The sequence below is a fragment of the Anarhichas minor genome, unplaced genomic scaffold (genome assembly GCF_050575085.1).
Source record: "Anarhichas minor isolate MPS153535 unplaced genomic scaffold, ASM5057508v1 ptg000067l, whole genome shotgun sequence".
NCBI lineage: Eukaryota > Metazoa > Chordata > Actinopteri > Perciformes > Anarhichadidae > Anarhichas > Anarhichas minor.
In genome coordinates, this window is record NW_027466513.1 from 1,584,590 (window position 1) to 1,610,392 (window position 25,803).

The window sequence follows — 25,803 nt, forward strand, 5'->3', positions numbered from 1 at the left end:
TAGATTTTGTATTCATTCCTTATTTAACCAGATTAGGTCCCGTTGAGATATAGTATCTCTTCTGCCAGGGAGTCCTGGTCAAGAGGGGCAGCAAGTAAAAAAACAACAGGCAACTATACATTAAGGAATCAGGAGGTACAATAATCAAGGCAAAATAATGGCACTTGTTGAGAGCAACACAATTGTTCAGTCATAACAGATAAATATGTCTGGAGAGGGTAGAGAAGGAAGTGCTCCTTCCAAGCCTGTGTGGCATTAAAAAGGAAAAGACAGCTGTACCCAGCTCCGTTCAGGTGATTGGGACCATGTGGAAACAGTTTCTAGGCTTCAAAATGATCGAGTGTTAAAACATGTCAGTAAACTGGATATTTGTTGCGGTAATTTAACCAGTAAGGATTTTGTAAAAAAAAGTTATTTAATTGGGTAAACACAGTGAAGTCCATTTACTTCCCCTTAAGTAGCTTTAAGAATATTGAAATCATCTTATTCATCAGTGTCTGAGGGTGGCTTATTCCTGTTTAAGTATTTCTTGGCATTCTTGCCTTTATAGAGACAGTAGGAAGATGACAGGAAATCAGGCGAAAGACAGATGGGGAATAAAAGTTCCCTGGCCAGACGTGAACAACCAAAGTGCCCCAATAGTATCATCTTATGTATCAGCGTGTTTCTGCTTTTTATTGGAAGTCATATGATGTTTATACTGTGTGAAATATTCAAACTTAAGACACTAAAAAAACGGGTTGAAACTTTTTTGAAGAAAACAAGACTTTCAAGACTTAATAATAGGCAGATATCAAGGCAAAGCAGGTACACCAAAATGGCAAATGACGGGATTTATAACAATATAACCTCTGGAACACTTTCAGCATCATAGATTATTGATACATAACTGAGGATCTGAGGGTAGATTTATTTTCTTTCCTTTGGAAAGTCATTACAACTCTTATTTCCCCCACTCTCAACACAGCTTTCTTAACTTGTCTTCTCATCAGACCTCCCAGCCCCAGCATCATGTCTCCCTGCCTCCTGTCCGCCCCCCCCTAACAAGCGCCGCCCCCCCACACATGCCTAATAAGCCTCCGTGTCTGCACTCATACATACTGCAGAAGCCAGACTTTGAAATGTGTTAAATCAGGCCATGCCGGGCCCCGGGGAATTAGACTTGCTGCATCATTGCGCATCAAGCACAGGGTGGAGTTTAGTCCGATTTCCTCCCGCGGACATGCCATTAACTGATAACCGCGGCGTCCTGGGGGAACCATTTTCGATGACTCATGAAATGAGGAGGCGCTCGCAGAGAGAGATATCAGCCTCAAAAAATGAAGGCAGTCCTTCAGGGCCCGAATAACTACCTGCTATCAGCAGCCCGCTCGCTTTCAGTACCCGCCATCCAGCGCTCGATGATGAATCTGTTAACTGATTGTTTGACATTATAATCAGTTTTTTTCTTTATTCCTGAATATGATAGCTTTCAGCTTCTGATTGCATTCTCGAAGGTAGGATTCTGAACAGTTTTGGGTTGGTTTGCATGGTGCTTACACCAAAAGCATTCCCCATTCAGGGTTGAGCTGTAATGTAAGCGGAGTTGGATTTGCGCATACATCACACCTAGTGTGTTATATATGTTAACTCTTCCAGATAAAGATATAGAATTCCGTGAATGCTTGAGCAAGTGTAAATTGAGAGATAAAAAGAAGTAGGCGACGTGTTGATTTTTTTTTTTTTTGGCAGTGCTACATGCAAAAGCCGAATGTTCACAGTGAGCATTGGATGTTTGCTTCTGATGTTTCTTCCAGAATGGTGTGGTGGAGTGTCGCAGGATATTCTGTCCTCCAGCAAACTGCTCAGAGGACTCGCTGCCTGTACACGTTGATGGGACTTGCTGCAAGAAATGCCGACGTGAGTATCAGCAGCACACATGTAAAATGACTTTCATTTTGCTCAGTCTATACCATGACTTCTACCACGATTCAGATCTTCTACTGTGGCTCACATTTTCTCTCTAAAACCAACATAACGCTAAGAATGATGTCATCTCTCCACAGCTGCTTTCTTGAAAATCAATTCTTCTCTATAATCATTTTTGTTTTATCAATATATCTCAACGGAGACTCTCTACATAATGTCTGACGCTTGAAATAAGCGTCAAGAGTCTGTTAGTGGCAAAAACAAGCACTTTTAGTGGACGTAATTGGTGGCGCCAGTTTGCCCTGATAGGATTACATTGAAGACCGTCTACAGCGCTCTTACTCCATTCTGGACTAATTTCAGAAATCATTGTCAGTTAGACAAGAAAACAAATCGGGTCCATGTTGAAAAGTACTGAAGTTACCCTTTGAGGACTGTTGCTATCCTTTTTATTTGGATGGTGAAGTAATAGAAGCAACAAAGGAGGGATGCTGCATGGCTTCCAGTCAATGGTCGGACATTGATACGAGGTAATGACAAATAAATGTTTGACAAAAGCGTGAATCATTGACAATTTACCAAACCCTTCCTCAAACGGCGTTATTAGATCATAGCTAGCAACGGTAGCTAGGCACGGCAAGTCTGTCAAGCTTTGATTTTCAACACATGTTCCTTTCTGGAAGAGCCAAAGTCATCTCTTAGATGTTTTGCAGCAGTGTACCAGTGTCACACTTCCTGTTCTTCGCTAGTTATTTGCCCAACCACAAAAGTTCGAGGCCAGGGATTAATGAACATAAACATAGGTTGTTTGCATTTGAACAAATCACCAATGCTGTTGTTTTTCACGGTCCTACATGCAAGCTCAGCTTGTTTGCTTTACATCCTTTTGAAGGTACCACTGCAACCAGAGCCACTGTAGATACAAACAAGAGGGCTGCTGACTGTGGCTGATGCTCTGCTGGCACATTGAAACCAGAATAAACTATCTGCAAGAGCAGAGATCACAGTCATGGAAGCGGAAATGGAAGCTCTATTTCTAGTATAAAGCACACAGGGGTCTGGTAGCGGCTCACAGACCCACAGACAACTGTGTCTCTCTCGCTATACGGCAAAAACACTCAATCCCTAAAGGATAGTTTGTCTTTGAATAATTCCAGCCCTCCACTCGCTCCTTCCTCCTCCTCTTCCTCCCCTGTGAACATCAGAGCTTTGGCACAGACGGACGAGGAGCAGCGGTCCAGAGCTGCGACTCAGCGCTCCGCGGTCCTGCACCCTGGAGAGGAGAAAAGCAGGACTTCGTATCATGTGCTTCATTTTCTATTTCTGCTTCATCGCCGGAGGAATATGCAGAAGGCTCTCCTCTGTTGTATTCTTAATGCGCCTTTACATTTCCTCTCCGCTTATGCACACAAGCCATGAACAACTTATGCAGAACTTCAGGCGGGGAACTTTGTCTGTTTTTTCCCCCCCAAGCATTAATTTTTTCTATTTTTGAGAGTACCACAGGAGCTGATAATGTCTGAGTAATTGTTATTTTCCTGGTATATCGTAGTTACTGTACTTACCTGTGTTACTGAAGCAGTTATGTTCTTTTTTTGTGCCCACAGCGAAATGCACCTACAGGGGCCAGACCTTTTCTGAAGGCCAGCGCTTTTTATCCAGGAGCTGCAGGGAATGCAAGGTAACGTCTTTCACCAGCATTTGGCCTCTGCTCTGCAATCAGATATACCATGCAGCACTTCTCTTTCATTGTAAATGTGTACTGATTATGCGTGGCGGACCGCTCGGTGTGTTATTCAATTAGCCAGCGGGCCATATTAGTTTTCCAATCCGTCCCCCAATCTGTTCAATCTACCTTTTTTTTTTATTCCCTTCTCTCTAATGGCGAGATAACCAGGTAATTAGAAAGAATATGAAACACAGCAACACAAAGGCCTGATTTGAATAGAAGCTTCATCACCGTGTGTATTATAATTAGAGTCATTATTCCAGTTCACCATTGAACAGAGGTGAGCTTTCTTCACTGAGGAACCATTTATCTTTAAAGATTCTCTTTAAGGGGAAAAATTAGCTTTTTTTGCAATTGCTCACGAAGAGACGCACAGTGAATTCCTGAAGTTATTATTTGCCCTCGGACAATTCAAAACATTATTTTGAGCAATTACAGCCAACATTTACTCCTAGATTTGAACCCTGCTTAGTGACCAATTTCTTTTAGAAAGGGGCCTGGGAAGTTCTATTCTGAGGCTTCCAGGGGTCTCTTTAGTCAGAGCTTTTGATCCATGAATCTCAGCTGTATGTTTCAGCATGTGAATATTTTGATGTCGTTTCTTCACGTCACACAATGTAACTCTCCTCTTGCTGTCACGGTGGTGGGAAGTGTGAAAAGCATCCATGAATTTATGCATTGACAGAGAGGAATAAGTCCATTTTGATTATGTAGCTTTATACAACAAATCCTCAAGGGGCTCTATCGTCTGTAGAACATACGACGCCCTCTATGCCGTGCCGTCTGTTCGGATAAGTGACACTCGGCAGCTCAAATTGTCACCAAAAAACAATGCTGTGTGTTTTCCTTCACTCGTGGCGTTACTGATCTCATCATGGCTGCCTGACATGATAGAATATTATTGCTAGTGCTGAAATGATTAGTCGATAAGTTGATCAACAGTTAATCAAACATATATGGACAACCATTTTGAAAATGATCATGTGTTTATTAAGCAAAATTGTTGAGCAAAAATACCAAAAAAGTTCTGTAAACTGCATTTTGACTGGTTGGCGGAGGTGTACAACTGTGAGGAGGTAATCGTAGTATGTTTTACGTCATTATAAATAGAATTACTTAAGTTATTTATGTCAGATAAAATAAGCTATTTGCATAAATAGTCTTGGGTTGTGATGGGCATTTTTAAGTATATCTTTATTCTCTTCTTAGCTCGGCATTGGTGTAGCTTTTGCGCTAGGCAGCTAGTCGCTCTATTTCTTATCTGTCTGCTGTTTGGGGCTGGACAGGTAGCGTATAAAAGACATGTTGGTCAAAAAGCAGCAGAAATAGCCTTGATGAGAGTGGACTGTGCAGGCTATCAAACCAAAACAATCAGTTAGTTGTTCTCGCTCATAAAAGGCTCACAGTGCAACGCTGTACAATTAAAAGATGACAGTGGGAAACAGCTAACATGGTTCCTAGAATAGCACGGCGTTGAATTGAAGGAGGATCTGAGTCGATGATTTCGACCTTGAGAGGTCTGGTCCGACAGAGCAGCCAGACTGCTACTGTTGCTCTGTGCCTGCTATTTGTTTTAAAGGCACCAGGGGAAGATGACACAGTGTTCGATCTCCCTCTGTTTCCCCATCTTTAGTGGTGCTTCTCCTGCTCTCTGTATTCATGCCAATTCATGCAATGTAGCCTTTACATCCCACCCTCTCTGTTGTCATGGCAGCATCATTCAGTCAGGGATATCTCAGAATACTCTATGAAGTACTAAGCATGAAGGATTGTTGAAAAATAGATAATCCACAATACAGACAGAGAATTGTATTAAAAATGCAAAGAAATTACAGGAAAAGTCATCTCTGATGCAATATTGAATTTATTTTACGTTCTACAAAAGAAATCCTGCAGTTATTGCGTTCACTATTTCAGTTAATTGCACAGTTTATCAGTTGTTCTGTGCTATTGTTGTTATGCATTGAATATAATATGAACAATCCATGAAATATGTCACTCGGGGGTCGTCAGTTAACCCAATGATAGAAAAGGTGTCCCTTAAGGAAAAAGGTTGGGAACCTCTGGTTTATATAGTGACACAGGATTGAGTAAATGGTAAATGGACTTGTACTTGTATAAAGCTTTTCTAGTCTCTCGACCGTAAAGCACTTTTACACGACATGTCATTCACCCATTCATACACTGATGGCAGGGGCTACAATGCAAGGTGCCACCTGCCCATCAGAACTATCTGACAATCACACACATTCACACAGCAACGGGAGCAATTTAGGGTCAACTCCCAAGGACAACACATCGACATGGACTAGCTTCAATCAGAACCGTCAATCAGAAGATTGACGGACGACCCGCTCTAACACCGAGCCACAGTGGCCCCAGCGCAGGTAGCCTCACCTTAGTGTGACCAGGTTGTTATGCAATAAGACGGACAGAGACAACTGGTGCCTGGTGCTCTTAAAGTCATTCAGATGAAGCTCAACATCGCTGATGACCCTACTGACGTGTTTTTGAAACTACAAATCACCTGTCAGTCTGTTGTAGTTGTTGTGACGACAACAGTTCCCTGGAGACCCCAAGAACTGTGATCTTTCTCAAAACATTATTAGTTATGTAATCAATGCCATCTGAAGAAAACAAAACCGGTTATTATTTTAGGAAAGGAACACGAAGATAGACAGAGCACATGAGGAAATCTGCGTCTGCTGCTCTGCTGTCTCACAGAGTGCCTCTACGCCCTGTGTGATGCTTTAAATCATCACCCATGAAAAACATTTCATCTATTAAAACGGCAACCCGAGCTTTTGACCCCAATACATTGGTATTTCAAATTATGATTAAAAAAGATTCAAGCAGAAAACAATGATATGAAGGGGGAAAGATTTAATTAACAATTTGGAATTATAGAATAAAGCGTGGATGCTCAGGATGAGGGTTAATTAGCAGGATTAAGCTGAATGTGTTATACTCTGATCTGTGCCAACGATAATTAAAATCACATATATATTGTCCGTGCAATGGGTGAAAAGTGCATGGAACTATATGAACATGAATGTACATGACATGACCAATAACAATCACCATAATTACCTTTAAAAAACCACTCTCGGCATCAACAGGTCATCCTACTGCAGAGTATGTCAGCAAATACGCTATGTTAGTCTCGTATCACGCGTTCAGAAACGCACAATGCCTCGTGGTTAAAGTTGCCAAACGATGGTTAGGTTTAGGCAACAAAACTACTTGATTAAGGTTAGAAAAAACCTCAGTTTCTTAACTTCACTTAACAAGCATAACAACATTATGTAGGAGGCTTAAAGTCGATGTTAATTAACAAGCATAAAGTCAATGTTGATTCCATGGGATGGGAACAGCGGACCCCCGGGTGAAACATCTGTATTTATTTAAACAAGCATACCACAACAAAAAGGTTAAATAAGTGGGCTTTCGATGGGAAGCTTCCTAGTTTCAGCCCTGGACCTGGAACAAATCAGTGTCATTTTTTTCCTCAAGTGGTGTATTTGTTCTGGTGAAAATCTTGTTTAATGCACAGACCGTCACACATTTGACCCAAGCGTTGAAATTGTAATGTTTTGCCTCCGTCCTGTCCTTCCAGAATGGCCTGATGGTGAAAGTCACAGAAACTTGTCCAGAGCTCAACTGCACCGTCGCTGAACAGATCCTACCAGATGGCAGGTGCTGCAACGTTTGCAGAGGTATGTCTTCCTTCTTTCTTTGGACGCACCAATCCCCCGCCGCTGCGAATAGCAAACATAACCAGTCTGCTGGTTGCTGATTCCGGCTGCGCTGCTGCAATACTTCTGTTTCTCTCCCTTTCCACCGGGTATGAGTGCTTCTGGGTCGGTATACCTATCAGAGCAGATTGGTCTGTCTGCTATAGAGCACCTGCTATGCCAATTTGCCTGAACCCCGCTGCTTTGGCAGGGAGCTACTACAGGGTAAATAGCCACGGGTAATTCAGTAAATGCATTGAATAAACAAACTGTAGGAGGCTGTCGGCTATTGAGCCCACAATGAAAGAGACCCGGGGCAGGTTCTGAGCAAAGGAAATTGGGCTCTCATTTCGGTAAGATAAGCAGCGTGCCTCAGACTCGCTGTATTTCGAGGAGAAGAAGATGAATAGAGTGTAAAAGAGAAGGCAAAGAGAAGACAGGAAAGGGAAGGAGAGGAGAAAGATGAGAGGTTAAATCAAGGAGAGGGAAGGAGACCTGCTATGTTGTAAAGGGAGGAGAGGAGGAGAGGAGAGGGAAGGTAAAGAGTGTAAAGAACATGAGGAGAGGAAGATGATAACAAAGTTAAAGAGAGGATGAGACTAAGACTGTACATGTTGAGAGAAGAGTGAAGGAAATTAGAGAGATTAGGAGAAAGGGCAGGAGAGGACAGATAGAGAGAATAGAGTGGAGCGAGATAAGAATAGAGAAAGAATAAGAGTGAGAGAAGAGAAGAAAGGTATGAAGTATAGAGGAAAGGACGGCAGTTTATATAGTAAGAGCTAACTATTAAAGATTGATAGTCACAGCGTCTCTTTCCTTCAGCCCTCTCTCTGACACACACACACACACACACACACACACACATCCATGATTGCTAAAACTCAGAGTGGGTCAGAGTGGGTCATCCTCCGCTGTGTGACTCTGTGCTTTGCCACCACTCTGATATTTACTAGTGCGTCGCTGTTAAATCCTCTGTTAAATTGGTCAATGCACAATTGCCACATAGTGTTTATGCAACTTTGTTTTATATTTGAAATTCAACTTTGAAATAGAAAAACAAGAAAGATTTGACCGAAATTTTTGGTTCTGCCCGTCTGCCCCCTGTTGTAGTAGTACGGCCAATATACAGAATATTACTCTGCAGCTGCAACATTCTGGGAAGTTTTTTCAAAGGCTGCTGCTGCTGCGTGGTGCGCACGCAGCAGCATGGCAGCCTCAGGGCTGGCTGTTTAGTTTAGGAAGCGCTTGATTCGATATGGAGCGGAGCATTTTAAACGTCAATATCGCAGCAGATTTAATCGTGGGAATCGCGGTCGCAATAAATATTTGATTAATTGCGCAGCCCTAACACGTGTGTTATTCCGAGTCGGATTGGGCCTTTTACATGTTTACACAATTGGGCGGGGTGCTGCTGTAGATGATGGAGGAAGCAGAATGCAGACGCAGCTCCTTCCTCAGTAATGGCTCCCCAGGCTCCCTGCCTCTCAGGGCTTTTATGTGCTGCTAGTGTGTCTTTCATTACAGGACATGATGGGCTACATCAGCTCATACTTACTGAGCAGCAGACAATCCGTCTGCCTGCTTCCTTATCTTACAGACTGATTGTCAGAACACCCGTCTATCTGCCATGTCACATTTCTGCACACGTGCAGGATCTCAGTCTGTTTGACAAAAGATGCAGGCAGACAGAAGCGTTTAACACGGGGTTAAAGTTCCAATCCCCCACCGCAGCTGATCAGGGTTTTAATCCCAGTAGCAGTACCATGTGTTCCGATAGATAATGATGTTAACAGGTGGGAAGCCAGTGAGGGATTCTGATCTTGTCACTGCACTAGTGTCTCTTGCACTGTTGACTTAAAAAAAAACACACTTACCCCCCTGTAACCTTGAAACGTGGCTTTGAAAAGCACAGTGTGTGGCTTGCTTTATTTCGGAGGATAGCAGCTGTGTTCATCCCGGATTCAAAATGGTGCTCGGAGTCATCGCAAGAAAGTGTCAGAACCAAATGGAAATGTCCACAGAAACCTCTCAAACCACTGCTGCAACTGTTCAATAATACGCTCTCCACAAGAGAGCTAATTAGTTCCCTGTCACACTCTGCAATCCCAGCCTGAAGTAGCCCGTTAAGCATTTTATTAGTCAAGAGATAATTGTTATGTAACACTTTGCAGTTTACTCTTATTTTGAAACCTCTGTGTTGGAGGTGCAGCATTCTTTTGGGGCTCGCCATCTGTGAGTTTAGTCCTCATTGGATAGGTGGCAAAGCGTCAGCGTCGTGTGGTGTTTGTCAACGCTGTCCTTTCACCCGTTCTGTGCTGAAATACATTAGATGAACTTGCGTGGAGACTCTTCCAGTAAGTCAGTCAGTGTCACTTTTGCTGCTTGAGCAGCACACCAGTGACTGTTCCACTCTAAGTGTGTACATGCTGTCATGCGAGCCAAACCTTTTTATTATTGCACCAAAAATGTACTGCAGTCATAAACTTCATACTTGAGGCTCCTTGTCATTCACATTATTTGTGCCCGACAGGAACAAGGTTGCTGGTTCGTGCATTTGTCTGCTTTTACCTCTGTGCACAGTCCAAAGTAAATACGAGACCTCCTTTGTCCCTCTCTTTCAGGTTATGACTTCTGCGCAGAGGGACTCATTTGTGGCGAAAACTCTGAGTGTAAAAACCGGAATACTAAAGCGGAGTGTGAATGCAAGGGCGGCTATGCCTCCATCCACGGGGACTCTACTTACTGTGAAGGTAGGACTGTACTTTACCCAGCTCAAGCTGAGCCGGGGCTCATGTGACCGAGTCATGATATCCAATAACTCAGGATGTTAAAAACAGTATGGCTGGCAGTAGGGATGCAAAATTGCTCCCGTAGCTGTGCCTACGGTGTATGAATGCGATAGAATCTGTGTGTGTGTGTGTGTGTGTGTGTGTGTGTGTGTGTGTGTGTGTGTGTGTGTGTGTGTGTGTGTGTGTGTGTGTGTGTGTGTGTGTGTGTGTGTGTGTGTGTGTGTGTGTGTGTGTGTGTGTGTGTGTGTGTGTGTGTGTGTGTGTGTGTGATGCTGGCAGTGTGTCAGCTTTTAATGCATCGTTTTCTTTCAGGAGCACGTTTATGCTGGCTGTGGGCCACACACTGAGATTTCTAATGACCTGACATTAGACACACAATGAGTGTGTGACATGATGGTGACTGGCTAAGGAGAGCAAGGATTGGTCTGAGAGAGCACTGTGGTCAAGCGACCTGCACCTTTAACATGGCATCAGTAATGTGACAAAGCACAGGGATTTGGGAATTTTGAGAAAAGAGCAAGATCTGTGGAACACTGATGGTCTTGATATGTGAGCAATGCTTGAGGTTGTGAAGGGCAGAGACTCATTGATCGACACTTGAGAGCCCTGAAAGCCTCGAAAGCAACACTTTGGAGGGTCTCTGGAAAGATCTATAAAAAATGATTTGTCCATTGCAATTATCACTAATAATGTCTCTTAAAAGCTTACTTACTGTCCATTAGTAGCCTATTCATTACGTAAACTGTAAAACATTTATTGAAAAACACGAAGACAGACAGGCGCTGCTGCAAATGGTCTGCAACGCAGACGTTGTGTAGTTTATAAAACATGGCCTTACCCTGTACAACCTGAAAAGCAGTGAGTTATTTCATGCTTAGATGGAATACATGATGTATTGAATACATTTTAATACAAATGTCAGGGTGGATTCTGTTGCAGGGCACAGTTGTTTGCCCGGCTTAGTAGTTGTGAGAGTCTTTATTATCGGCTGTCATCCATGAAATCTTCTCGGTCTATACTGCACATTGAGTCTGCAAGAGTTCAGCGTGACTCAGCAGCACCAGGTAGGGGGTACTTTGCACACTGGGTAAGGGTTAAGGGTAGATTCAATTTCTGCAACTTAAATAGTTTCATTAAATTACCCTAGCACCTCTGATTCAAGGAGCTTTGCATGTTGAGTCCACTGATGGTATTTAACATTCCTGCTGGCCATTTTCCAAAGGGTACCATTGAGTTTTAAATAGATTTCCAGCCATTAATTTCATTTAATTTAATCATTTAGTTTCAATATCATCAATGTAATACTTCAGATGCAGAAAAGAATCCGATGTTTTTTTAACACAGCCCATGCCTTCAAGCACCTTAAAATATAACACTGACAAGACGGACTTAATGTCCACAGTGTTAAATTACCTATTTGGAGCAAGCCTGCAAGCTACAAAGTCAGTTTGTAAAGTCATGGCACGCTTTTAGAAAATGGACACTTGGCAGGATTTGCATGCAGTGGGCTGATACTGGCATGCTCCTTTGAGGTTGTTGTGAAACTTCTGCTCATACTTTAGTCAAACTTTTGGTAAGATTTAAACTTCGCTTGCAGCAGAAAATAGCTGAGGGTAAATGTTTAGCCCCTCTGCCATGTGCAACCAAATACTTACTTTTTACAGAACTATTCATTTATTCTAGAGCTATTCTTGGTGTCTGCCTCATTTTTCTTGGAAAACCACATTTCTGAGTTTTGAGACATCATTTCACAAATGATCAGGGTATCATCAGAGTCTAAGGCTGGGTTGTAACAAGTATCATTATTTATTCAAGCCGATTAAATCATGGTTTAACCTGAAATCATGTTGCACCAAACCTTAAAACTCAATTAATTAACATCAGTTTAGTTTTTACACATAATTATACACTAGATTATATTTAATTCTGTCAAACCAAAACTACTCCTAATTAACTTTAAACTTACACTCGAGGTGCTTTATCAAGGCTGTCTTTTTTAAATAGATTGAGCAAAATAATCAAGTTCCTCGACGAAAGCTAATGGACAAACTCGACTCAATTAAGTTTTATGATGCTGATGCTGGATTTCTTTTGGAGCAGGATGATCAACTGGCTGTCTCTTTTTTCCCCTTACTGTGCTGATGTTTGTTTTCCCATAATGAAACATTAATTCGGCCAACAAGTTTTTCTCAAGGAGAAATTCGAGCTTCTCTTCTCTACCAAGCCATCATGTGTAACGTTAGTTAGCCTGCTATAGCCAGCAAACAATGCAACGTTTTGTTCAGGAATACAAAACAGCCGAAAGTTTTCCCCCCTTTTTTATAGCAAATGCATACTCTCGACAGCCTCACATTTATATTTGGGTAAGTAAGCATCTACATATTGACATATTTAATTTTGGGGTACATCAATACACAATTACTCATTTTAAACTTAATCCTTATTGGTGTAACTCAGCCTACGATTGGCTGGCTGCTTCCATCAAGCGTGCTGATTGTTGGACTTGGCTGAGAGTCGACGGGTGCTGGAGGCCCACAGTACTTGTGATGGATCCAATGGCCTTATTTTATTAAGAAGCTTGGGCGCGGCAGTCGGCGGATTGAAGGATTTGCTTGATGCTCGGTGCAGTTGTCTTTGGGCCGCAGCCACGGCCTGAACTCACTAAACGCACTGAGAGCTGGGTAGTCACAAGCCCTCCAGTGTGGCTGCCTCTGTGTTTGATCTGTATGGTAAAGAGGTTTACCCAGAGCTCCACTCCAATCCACGACAGTCCCACACCATCCGAGCGAGGGCTTGGAGACGCTGATTGTTAGATCAGCTATGTAAATTGGGGAGCCACGGCTGTATTGGCTGTGGCGGCATTATCCATGTTTGGGGGTTGCTCCCTTAAGGCAGCTCAAACTTCTATTGTGAGTGGATTAGCTGGAATCCCACTGTACAGTATGCTGATATTTCACTCCACTCTCACCTCCAACTTAAATTGGCTTAGGAGAACATGTCTTGCGCAGCAGACTCGGGTGTCCTCTCTGTTTTATTTGAGTTATAAACAAAGCCCGGCAGTCTGAGAATAGATGTTTTACAGAACAATTGAATTACTCGTCTTGTACTTTATAAACTGGAGATTATGTCTGGCTGTGGCTCTAAGCCGCCATTAAATGTGACCATTATATGCTCATAAATGTTTTTATGTGCAGCTGAATGATTGAGGGCTAGATTATTTACTTGTAATCAGAGAGCTGTTTGAGGAGGGACCAGGCGATTTAAACAGAGCCCAGCTTGAGGCTTCTGTCTGGCATGCAGTCACTTTATGGGGCCACAATTGTACTCTCCCTCTCTTTAAGATGAATACCTGATTATTCTCAGCTGGGATATTGTCCTCCAGTGTGTCCTAACTTGAACGAGTTACCCCACCTGTTGTAAAAGGTTCTATTGATATAATCTCCCCATTAAAAAGTATGTTTTGACTTTTGTACGCTATTAACAGTGTATTTCTGGAGGTTTTTTTTAACTTGAAAAGTCACAAATGTTCTTGGACTAATGTGTAATTCCTCGAAGGTACACTTTGCTTGTTTTTCATAGCATTTATTAGCTAAGCATGGTGTGAATAATTGCCCTTATTTGATTTGTGATGAAGAGGTTTTGAGTTTCGGCAACACATTTCCAATCGCTCTTTGGATGATGCAAACAGTAAATGTAATGCTGCTTTTTGAGGTCAAGCTGCAAGCTTCACCTGAACCCTGCTTAGTTGACTCACGTTTTAGTGAATCTGCACAATAGAGAATCTTGCTAAAATGGCTGCAAGCAGTTCCTGTTTGCACCACTGATGAACAAACATCAAATGGATTACTTTTTTTTATTGAAAATGCACTTTTTTACAAAAGATTTGGACATTTATCCACAACTGAGGAGAGTGGTTCAGTTCACTGAGTTGTTTCCAGCAGTGTGTGTACGATGCCTGTGCTCCAATTTTACTGATTGATGTCACTTGGAAGAAAGAGTGTAATTTATGATGAAACATGCTTTTCTCTGGTGCTAGAAGTCAAGGAAGCTGCAGCATAATGTGTCCCTCTGCTGTAGCACGTATGACGCAGGCCTGGTTCGTACACCGAGCGAGAGAATGTGTTAATATTTAAAGCCATCTGCCTAATTTCCAAAAGGAGAAATGTGCCTGCATATGCAGAATATGCACGCATGTAGAAACAGGAACATAAGCACACACTAATGATGTTCTTTGCCTCGCTAGCATGCCCATCAAAGCCTGTGTCGTTATTTACTCCATTAAAGATGTAATACTGTATAAGAGCTGACATCTTTCTTGATGGTCTTAAGAGATGAGTCGGGTTTGGAGGCATCACTCTGCATACTCGATGTTAAGGCAGCCGCTCCTCCTCTGTCAGGCTTGGGGAAATACTTTCTAATCCAGAGGGAAGCCTGGTAGAAGGCAGTGGTTGCTATTGATTGGTCTTGTCAGCCCTCAGCAACGCAAAAGGTTACAACAGGGCTCACCGCTGGCCTGCCGGCTCTGCAACAGCATGGCCACATGAAGTGCGATAGGCCTAATGGACTGCATGCAATGACTGTTTGCACTGAAGGCCTTCAACCCTTTTGAAGACCTTCAGTGCAAACACAGTGTTATACATCCATAAGCTATAGCTGCTCCTTTAGAGGGTACCAGCTGACGTAACAGGATACATCCTCTTAGAAATTTTCCGATACGATTTCTTCCTTTCCGATACCAATTCCTGAACTTGCATATTGATACCGATCCGATACCAGTGTGTTTAATTATGTATTATAAGCTGCTTAGAGCTAACATCATAATCACATCTCTAATATCTATTCTGTGTTGCTTGTCCTTCAAACAACTGTATTTATTCAAGTTTCTTTCCAAAAACTGAATTTCAAAGCATATATTTCAACACATCATGGTAAAGCTATAATTTACCTTTGCAAACAATACTCCTATTTACTGAATATATCTTCAACACATCATAATGTAACTCAATGGAACCTCAGTAACGTTAGTAGTTAGCTAGTTACTAGTATTTAGCCAACCAGAACTAACAGCTAACGTTCACTAGCTCTCTTCCTGCTGATTTCAACACATATTTGCTGTCCACAATGTAGCATTACCAGGGTGATAACATGATATCGGAGCAGAGACTCACGTAGTCGCTGATACCCGATCCAGCATGTTGGGCTGTATCAGAGGCATTTCAGATACTAGTATTGGTATTGGAACAACTCTACACCCTGAACAGGTTGCCAGTCAATCACAGAGATGACACATACAGTATACGCTTTCTCCACTAAAATAAGCACGTATATGCAGGCTTTTTTATTGTATATTTACTTCAACGCGCATCACAAAGGATCATGTCGGAAAATGGGTGAAATTTACCGTGTCCACCTGGGTGTCATGTTTCCATCCCTACCGATCAGAGTTTTAGCTGATGAATACCTGTGACTTTACTGCAGTCATTTGTCTCGGGAATGAATGCCGATTGCAACCTTTCCCACTAAAGACAAAAGACAGATGTCCGTGGGTATTAGTGAGGTTTTTTTGTCCAGTGGGAAAGGGGCTATAGAGACACTGACATTCTCACGTACAGGCAATTTAGACCCATTAACCTGCACGTCTTTGGACTGTGACATGAAAATTCCACACCCTCAAGCCCTAAACCTCGACGCTCTGAGGCAACGATGTTAACAGCACCTACATGCTGTGCCACCCACATTTTCACTTCAAAGATCCGTCAACATTTTTTACTATTTTTACTTTATCACTTTCAATAATAATACAACATCTATGTAGATGTATGCAAGCCCATCTATTAGTATGTACTAAAACAGTCAACAGCTTGAGATCAAATTTGTGCAGTCGGATAAATCCTGTGAGACAGGAGTACTGTGAACGCGGTGACACCAGTGTGAAAGCCTTTAATTCCCACTGATAAAAAAAACAAACTGACTTCATCTCGCGGGTTGTACTATCTTCAGCACAATGTGTCACACCACCTGATGCAGCTCCATTACTGTTATTGCTCACGTTTGTGCTAATGGGCTTTACTCAGGCTTATTATCCTCATCAGCTCGTGTTTATGCTGTCAGTGATATTCTTCGAGTCCCAGCAGATCTACTGTATCGTCTCTCAGCTCCAGAGGACACACACATTAACGCTGCTGTTGTTGTTTTTGCTGACAGGTTGTTAATCGTTAGCCTAAAAAAAAAAAGAAGTTCACATCAAGTTAAGCCCTCCTCACAATGAAGCTCCAAATAACAAAAGAGCTAAGGCAGCTGATGTTGAGGATAGTTGCATCAGCTAAGGACAAACAACATAATTCCCTGTTTCCTAGCTGAGTGCTACAGGGAGTGACCCTCCTCCCAAATGGCCGTTGTTACCACAGAGGCTGCTCTGTATATCTCTTTCCATGGTGGGTGAAATCCCAGCATGGGTCTAAAGTGCACCTAGGTGGTGTATATCCTTCTTTCATTGCACATGCTCTCAGCTTTATATGGACCTTTTTCTCTCAATATACCCAAATGATCTCCCACTCGGCAGGAAGCTTTCCTTTTTTTTTTTTTGTTCCATCCTCTCAAGTGCCTCTTCTATGCACTTCTTTTCTCCTCCATGTTTCAAATTAAAGGCTCCACCACCACGGCGCGTCCTTGGAAATGTTTATGGGCGAGCGCATTAGGGAAAAGTCACAGCAGTTAGATAAGTCGCTCGAGTCGAGTCAAGTATTTTCCACATATGCAGAGATGAAGCGTATTTCCATATAAATGGTCTCAGGAGGTTGTTGTGGAGAATTCTCCTGCTGTTAAGAACCCTCATGGGTCACTCTACCCACATTAATGGCAGCAATAGCTCCTGCTGTGCCCCGTAAGTCTTCTCCGGCTCTTATGGGCAACTCAAACACTGGCACGCCCTTGTTTGACATGTAAAGGTGGATTCGTCTCACCGCTCCGCCAGCTGCGTGTTTTGTTTGGAGCGCTAGTTGCGGAGTTGCTAACTTTAATTGGGCCTAATTAACTTGCATTTGATGCAAATGGTATGACTCCCTCTACAGTTGACATTGCTGTCAATCACCGCCTAGGGCCGCATTCTTCTGCAGTTTTATTTGGCCCCCAGACCACAGTTTTTTTTCTGCTATGGGTAACAAGATTAGTGCCCACTGTGAGGCTGACACATGAAACCTAAGGAGCTATTTCTGTTTGTTCAGCGCGCTTTCATTTAGCTCCGGAGCAGCCGAACTCTCTGGGTTCAGAGACTCTCTGATGTGTCCCCTTAGCTAACAGGCTCTCGGGAGGCACTTTATAATGTCCCTGATCTCCAGTCTATCTCCACTGACACCACAGCAGTTTTTAGTCCTTCTTCTCTTTTTTCTCTCTCTCTCTCTAGCTTTTACCACTCACTGATGATATGCCATGACTTTGGTGCAAAGTATAGTAGCTCGCCGAAGACAGATAGCTGGCTAGTTAGCTTGTTAGGTAGCTTGTCCTTCTCCGGAGCAGCGTGGAGTGATGCCAATGGAGCATTCGACCCAGCGGACATCATACCAATTGTGGCTCATATTCTGTAACAAGTCTAGCTAACTAGCCAGCTGTCTGCTATTAGGCTATAGCTAGCTAGCTAATTCCACCATTCTTTAATGCAACACTGGTTACAGAAACTATGCCATACACTGTTGGAAATCTGGCGATAGCGATGGGCTTTTCTACGCTGTGACAACAGTGTGAGAATGAAGCATAAAGTTGTTAAATCTTACTTGTTTACTCTGGCTCTCTATACTCCCTAACATTACTAGTTTTAGTCCTTACAGCAAAACCTCACCTCAGTGAGTCAGCAACTTGTGATTAGTCGGCTTAGTTTATACTGAAGTTTTCTTGGAGATAAATTCCTCAGTGAAAAAAAGAGTTCAAGTGAAATCTGCTGATTAGCATTCATGTAAATTAAATTACATTCCCCACCATGGTATTGGGATGGTGCCAGAAATCTCAGACAAATATCTAAAAATCATAGGCACGTAAAAACAAAACTATCTGCATAGATATCGCCACGGATGGGTGAAAAATGTCTTTTGGGAGAACTGACCCTTTATATGTCATTTTGGTTCATTATCCTTTCAGTTGTTCTTGACTTCTTGTTGGAAGCTTTAGTTGTTGGTGTAGTAAATGCTTCCCATCCAGTTTGTCCTGAGCCCTGTTTGCTGAAATGTTCACAGCTGATAACGTTGTCTCCATATCCCATACACCCGGCACTGATGAACTGGGATTAAGGAAGTTATGCGCAGGATTTTACCCATCTTGTCTCTCGGTCTCTGGGTGGGACAGACCAGTACATTCATGGTGGTGGGAGGCTGCAGTTACAAAGAGACAGAAATACAGACAGGTTACTGGGAGTGCAAACTTGCAGGAATCATATCCACAGAGGTTGGAACTGAGCTAATCAAGGGCAGAGCCTCCCTGCAGGACTTCCACAGCAGGATTGAATGTGTGTGCGAGTGCAAGTTTGTTTGTGTGTGTGTGTGAGTGTGTCTAGCTGTCCTGCGTTTTTTAGATAAGCTCAGGGAAACACAATGTGTCTCCACCTGGAGTGCAGCACCTGCCCCAAATGCTACAGCTAATCCGCTAAAACTGACAGCTTCTGCTTACTTTTCCCTGCTGAGTCCGGTCACACATAACAAAACCAGGATCCAGAGAAACATGGAAATACACACCTATAATGTGTTGCAAAGGTTTTTTCTCATTTTGTATCACAGACCACTTCAGTGTCAAGTCATTACCATGAATGTTCTCAATGCAGTGCCATTGAGAGGTAATGTGATGTGCGCTGATAGGCGTAATGTAAAAGAAAGGGACTTATTGATAGGGAGCAGTTTAGATAATCCTCATTTGTCCTTATTCAGCCTGAGATGACGGGAGCACCAGTGTGCCTCCTACTTTCATGGCATTGGCGAGCGCCGCTGGCTGAATTGGCTCTCACTCAGTGGCATTAAAAGAGTAATGTACTGTGTTTGTGTTTGTACTTCTGCGAATCAATCAGGTTCTCTGTGGGAACCTGGCCTCCACCGTGTTAAAACAAGGATGTAATGACAGGGAACGAATGAGCAATAGCGCTGCTCCTCCCCAGTTCTGTCTATTGTAGGAAGAGGGGGGTTGTGGTGGGGTTAGCGGGGGGGGGGATACAATGGCGACGACAGACAGGCAGTAAGTAAGGTAGATAAAGACAAGGACGAGCTAAAAGGCAGCAGTGCAAGCCTCTGCTAACAACCTGCTGTAAGCTGTGCCCTTCATAAAAGTTTGTTGTTTGCCCTCCCAGACAAAGCACATGTTTAGTAATCAACTTGGAAGTCCTCGATATATTATCACCAGCGCCTAAATACACGGGAAGACAGGATAATGCCTGTCGTTAAGAAAAGAGATAAAAAAACCTTGCTCTTATGGCTTGGGGTTCTGGGACCTTCCGTGCGTCTTATACACAGACTATCTTGTAGAGAAAATATTTGACTGTCATCCATTACAAAGGTGCTCTTTTGATGAACCTTGAAATAAAGTGGAATCCTCCTTAAATGTAGGTCACAAAGAAGCATCTTGGCTGCCAACAAACAAGCAGACAGACGGGCAGGGTTAAAAATAGCAATAAAACCCCTCTTTTCACTGCTCAAACAGAGATAATAAAAGAGAGCAGGGTGTTGGAAAGTAAAAGCAGTACTGCTAGCCAAGCTCGGTGAGGAGAGCTGCTCTGTGTGCAGCGGGTGGATTGAATCGGCCCACTGTGTAACACTGGCAGAGGTCTGCAGGAGTCACAGTGGGTGAGCACTCTGGTAAAAGGTCAGTCAAAGACCTGTAATGAATTACAGTCACTTCACTGAGTGACATTGTACAGTGTGTGTGTGCGTGTGTGTGTGTGTGTGTGTGTGTACTGCTGCACCTCTGAGTCCTTCCCCTCCCTCCATGTCCCACTTCCCAAACTCTCTTCTGGGTGGCATCCATCTCTGCCATCTGCACCGCACTGGCTGCGACGCTGTCCATGGCATGGCACCGTTCCCTTGCCTTGTTCCTCATAGGGTTATTTATCCCTGCGTATTCCCATTCGATTTCCTGAACATTTCTGAGCTGCACGGGATTGGGGTGCTAATCCTCGAGCCAGAGGACTTGCTGGATTGCTGCTCGGCACAGTCGATTGGCTAAAATGTTCAAAGTCTCATTGGAATCGAGAATGAAAGCTCCCGAGCCTGAAAAAAACATATTTGCTCCAAGTAGCCTAATGGGAGTGAATGCAGATTACCCGAAGGCCTGTTTTATTCAGGACAATTTGCTATTCCCTATTTTCACATTATCTAGTGTGATATGTCATCAGATTGCCAAAGTGATTGTTATATTTTCAATATAAATTGTTTTTTTTATCCTCCTATTCCTTGTACCTTGCTGTTGACATTAATCACCACTGTTATCTTTGTTTAGATGGGCCACATTCCAATAAAACGTTGACTGCCAATTCTCAGTGGTAAGATTCTAAGACGTAACAACTTAAACTTATCTCAGTCACAGTCTGGTCTTTTCATTTTAAAAGCAATGGGGCTTGGAGTTCTCAAATAGTGGGAAGTGCTCTCTGATGCGGGGACGCACTCAAAGCAGAGATGGGGACTTCGGACTTGGACTCAAGTCGCAGTGAAGTCGCGCGCGCAGTGATTTGAGACTTGACTTGACTTGACTTGCAAAACTGACTTGTCAGCATCTCTGGGTTTGAGAGGCCAGAGGGATGTGCTCAGTTACGGTAGATTCTAAGCTCATTAGTCATTCGTAGGAGACTCAATGTGATTAGACAATATCGTTGTACTCTAACTCTTATTGAAAAATAGGCTACGGTTTATATTTTATGCCTAATAATGTGGGGCCGCTGTGGCTCAGTGGTTGCAGCGGGTCGTCCTTGAATCAGTCGTAAATTCTAGCTGCAGTCGCAGTTCTCGTGTGGACGAGTGTGGGCATCTCTTTAATAGGCTGACATTGCCATTTGCTGAGCCTGTAGCACTCAGTCACGGGGTTGTTACAGACATGCATGCAGAGATGTACAGTAGTCGAGGCTGTCTCTGTCCCAATTCAGTTGTCACCTCCTTTTGAAGGACGCGTCCTATAAAGGTGTTAACTTGGGAGGACTGAAGGAAAGTGCACCGGTCTTGCACTTCCTCTCCCAGATGAGACAGTCTCGCCTACATTTCTTCTAATGGTGCATATTTGGGATCCTCGTCAACTCGTAAAGTTGAGAATTTAAGTTTGAGTGTGGCAAGATGTCTGACAGTTTACTCATAAGCTATAAAGTGTTACTAATCTGTAATGATTAACAACATATTCAAGCTCCTAACAGCAACTAAATGTACACCTGATCTCTATTATTTTTACATCGGTCCAGTTTGTATTGTATATTAACCAGTGACAGACTATCACCTGAGCACAAACACTGCAGACCATTCTACTTGGCCGTTGGTTTTGGGACACTGACATCTCCAAAGTAAACTTTAGTTTGTGTCCGCAGAAAATTACTATTTGGAGTTGGAGGACAGGCCGTGTTGAACCCATTACAAAATATTCTTAGTCTTGAAAGCCAGACCTCCAAGGAGTCAACCCCCGAACTGAGACACAGCTACCATCTGAACATAGATAATCACAAAAAGATCACTTACGGTCATCTCCTGTGCTTGTTTTTTTTTTTTTTTTAGGAAGTCTGGAGACGGACAGACGCTCCCCCTCAGTCATCCCCAATCTGTTAATTACAGCAGAGACCGCAGGGACTAATGATCATGTTCCACCGGGTGGTAATGACACAATTATAACTGCGAGGACATCAGTCATCTCCACTTAGCTCAGACAGTGTCCTTGGCCTTTTAGACGCACTGAGACAAAAACTAAGATGACTGTCATTGAACTAAATTACTCTCATACGCAGTTACTGAATTGTAGTTTTTTTTCTTCCGAAAGCTCCAGTGCTACCCCGAATGAATGCACAGGCTGGGATAAAAACGACCTTATCTACAGCGTACAGTACAAAGCATTTTGTTCTGCCTAAATATACAGTTAATCAAGTGATGAATGAATGCATGGATATTTTGGCTCCGTCGTCCCTTTTTTTGAAGGAATTATGAGATAGTTTGTACGCCGAGACTCTAAATTTATCCTGAAGTCTAGCTTTGTTTGGGGATTGATTTCAGCCATCAAAGTACCGTCAAGGATTTTCCCTTGGAGTAGTGATTTTCTGCTCCGCTCCACATAGCACGACAGCTCCGAATGGTTTATGACCCAAACGTTCTGCCAGGCTGCCTTACAGTCACACCATATTTAACCGCTGACAATTAAACCTGCCAACAACCTTTCGTTGTAACTGTCACAGCACTAATTTAATGCTCCGGTGGAACCAAGATGAGCCGTGACTTTATAAGGAAGCAGGGATGATGCCATCCACACATACAGAGACAGGAGTGATTTAATCTAATGGAGTGTTATTGCAGCAAGTGTCCCGTGTTTGGCTTTGAAAAATGCTTCAATCTTAAAGGAACACCACTGCAGATTTCCTGAAGTATTCACACCAGTAGATCATCTGAAAAATGTGTTGATTTTTGAAGGAACGGTTTTGATGTTTCAGTTTGAGTTTACAGTTTGCAGCCTTACTCAGCTTACTGGAGCTGCAAAATTTCATTTCTGAAAAGGGATTGCTTCCGGCGATCTGAGGTAACTGAGGCATGGCGGACTGTGCTAGCATAAGACACTGTATCTGTCAATCAAGCAAACGTAGCTCAGAGGTTGGGCTCTTTTAAATGGATCTTATGGGGGTCTGAGGTTCTTTTGAAGCCAGCCTACTGCAGCCATAAAAGAGAGAATGCAGCTTTGTCACGGCATGTTAATTACCTCATTTCAATGTGGAGCATGATAACACAAGTAGAAATGTACTCACAGAAATGCTAATGTTGCTATTTTTAAGTTGCATAACATGTAGGTACTGCAGGGTAGGTGTGAACAGAAGTACTCATTTTGAAACCTTTTTTTGAAACCTATGATACACTGGAGTGGAGTTCACAGAATGAATGCTTAGCTGACCTGTCAGAGAGACGAAGGTGGAAATGACACAAAGTTCAAGCTATTTTAAAAACCTGAAGGTTTCTGGGCTTTTGACAAAACATTCGTGGCTGGAGCCCCCAGAAGCCCCCGGCCCCACTCCGCCCCAGCCTTCTGTCTCGATTGCTTGAATACTATGTATATTGTGCCATTTTCTGTCCGCAGCTAAAGTAAATCTGAGTGTGTGCTTTGTATCTTCATTCCCTTTGCAACATTGCTGTCTCGTTCTCGTTGTTGACATTGTTTAGGTGTACAGCTATACCGCTCCAAAAAGTTTGGCATTTTTTAGTGTCAACAGCACCAAGTGCAAGAAGTTAAAGATATTTTAACTTCGCACTCAACTGCGCCACACTTTAAAGGGGTTTTCAATAGTATCACAGCAAACAGCGGGAGCTTCATCTAGTGCTTTCCCAAAAATATCTGCCAAACGCTCCCAGCTATATTACAGATGCTCGAAGTACAAAGGGCCTCAGCTCTCTACGCCTGTTGCCCAAAGCATGTCAGCTGTGGCTGTCTTTGAAGAGTGTGGTTTAGCCCTGGTGCAAGAGTTCAGGCACAGCAGGGGAAGAGCCCATCAATTTTATTTTTAGGGTTTACACAATCAAAGCTGCACGTGACGCACTGTTATCGTTACAATTCAGGGAAATCTTGGTTTACATCGTTGCGTAGGTCAAATCTGGCCCTCTAAGTCCAGAAGAAGCAGGTAAAAGCGACGTGGAGATAAATACCTGCTGTTTGCTAGTGCACGAGAAATAAAACAGTTGGCTCACTGTTTCAGCTGTTCGCAGAATCACCTGTCATGTCACAGATTTAAGCTCCAAAGCATCTCTTGGACCAGGGAAAAGTTGTGTGTGTGTGTGTGTGTGTGTGTGTGTGTGTGCATAGGTGTGAATCTGATCACTACTCTCTGATAAGGCATAGGCCACCTTAAAAACAGGTTTATCACTTGTCATTTTTTCAGCAGTGGTTCATTTGTAATGCTTTGTAGATCAGTAATAAACCTTTAAGAAGTACAACTTCTGGGTTGCCAAGCTGTGAAAAATTCATTTAAATGGTGTTCAGCTACTTCTGGAAAAGAGCATCCGGACCAAAATCAATTTATGAACACTTATTAACATAAAACTGCAGACTTTATAGCTTGTTTTATGTGGAGGAAACCTTTAAGGGATATAATTCACTTACATTCATAACATTAACTGCAGGCTTATCTTAAAATTAGAAAAAGATGTCCTTTCACTACTGGTTTAATGTATACATGCAAACAGTTTAAATGGGACACATGTTTATTTTCCGGTTCATACTTGTATTTTGGGTTTCTACTAATATATGTTTACATGCTTTAATTTTCAGAAAATCACATTTTTTCTCACTCTCTTTCTGAATATAATTTGCATTTCCAACATTTCTGGTTGCCTCGTGAGAGATAGCAAAGTCCCACAAGCCCTTCTTGTACTGTATTTACCACCAGGGAACTTATTAATGAATGAACCTGCTCCCCAGTCTTCAGCTTGCTTTTACAGTTCATCCAAAATGACAGAACACGGTGTAAAGAGAGAGGTTAATCATGTAATGGCAGGTGAAGTGTTTGGATGTTGTCAGTAGAAGGTCGTCGCAAGTGAAGAAACACAAACCTGTGTCTTCTGTTTATCTACACGCTCCCTTTCCGAAAGGCTTTAAACATTCATTCCTCTAGCTGGCAGATGGCTGCATTGAAAGGTTGAGTGTTCATAAAAAAGCAGCCGGTGGAGTTTTGGGTTGACCTTCATGTGATGAACGTCCTGCAGTGAGACGAGAGGAACTCCCCAATGACAAGTGTGTAACTCCTCTGACGGATGACATACACACACTAGCTGGTGTACAGACACACACACAGTGTAAAACACACACACAGGCGCATACACACTGGTATTAGACGTGTCTGTACTATTTGAATGACATTGTGAAATATAGACTTATTTTCATACATGTTCTGGTGCTTAAGCCAAATGTCGTCTTCAGGCAAAAGTTGTCTCCGCACCCACACAGTTACGCACATTCACACATGGAAGATGCCCAGAACATTTCATTATATAACATTCATTTGGCAGACACGGAGACAAAGACTTGTTTTCCACTCAGACACTCTCATTGTGAGCAGTTTGGGGTTCAGCACCCCAAGCTGCTCCCCGGGTGCTTTACAGAAGCTCACTGCTCCGTACTGCTTAAGGTGGGTTAAATGCAGAGGTGAAATGTCATGGATGTATGTATATGACCATTAAAATGATATTTAGGTTTTCATGCAAGAACAGAAAAATAACCTTCATCACATTGGCATTGGGCAGCGTGTCTGAATCGAACTATAAAGCAAGGAGTCTCTCTCTGTCTGTCTACGTGTTCTTCTCATATCTCAAGAACCGTTCATCCAATCTACTTCATACTTGGCGAGCCGAAACCCCGAGCGAGTGCTTTGTTGAATTTGGTGCAATTTGGACACGTTCAATTCATAAACTTTCAACAAAAAAGGAGCGGGGCTTCAGGGGTATGAAGATTGAGT

General features: G+C 42.8%; 1 protein-coding gene across 1 annotated transcript in view; it reads left to right on the forward strand.

Moving 5' to 3' along the window:
* The window catches only part of LOC142934284 (protein kinase C-binding protein NELL1-like), a 202,048-nt gene that overhangs the window by 79,610 nt on the left and 96,635 nt on the right, over nucleotides 1-25,803 (forward strand). The window contains 4 exon segments of the mRNA XM_076078797.1: nucleotides 1,797-1,899; nucleotides 3,516-3,589; nucleotides 7,254-7,353; nucleotides 9,993-10,121. Of these exon segments, the coding sequence (XP_075934912.1) occupies nucleotides 1,797-1,899; nucleotides 3,516-3,589; nucleotides 7,254-7,353; nucleotides 9,993-10,121 (406 nt within the window).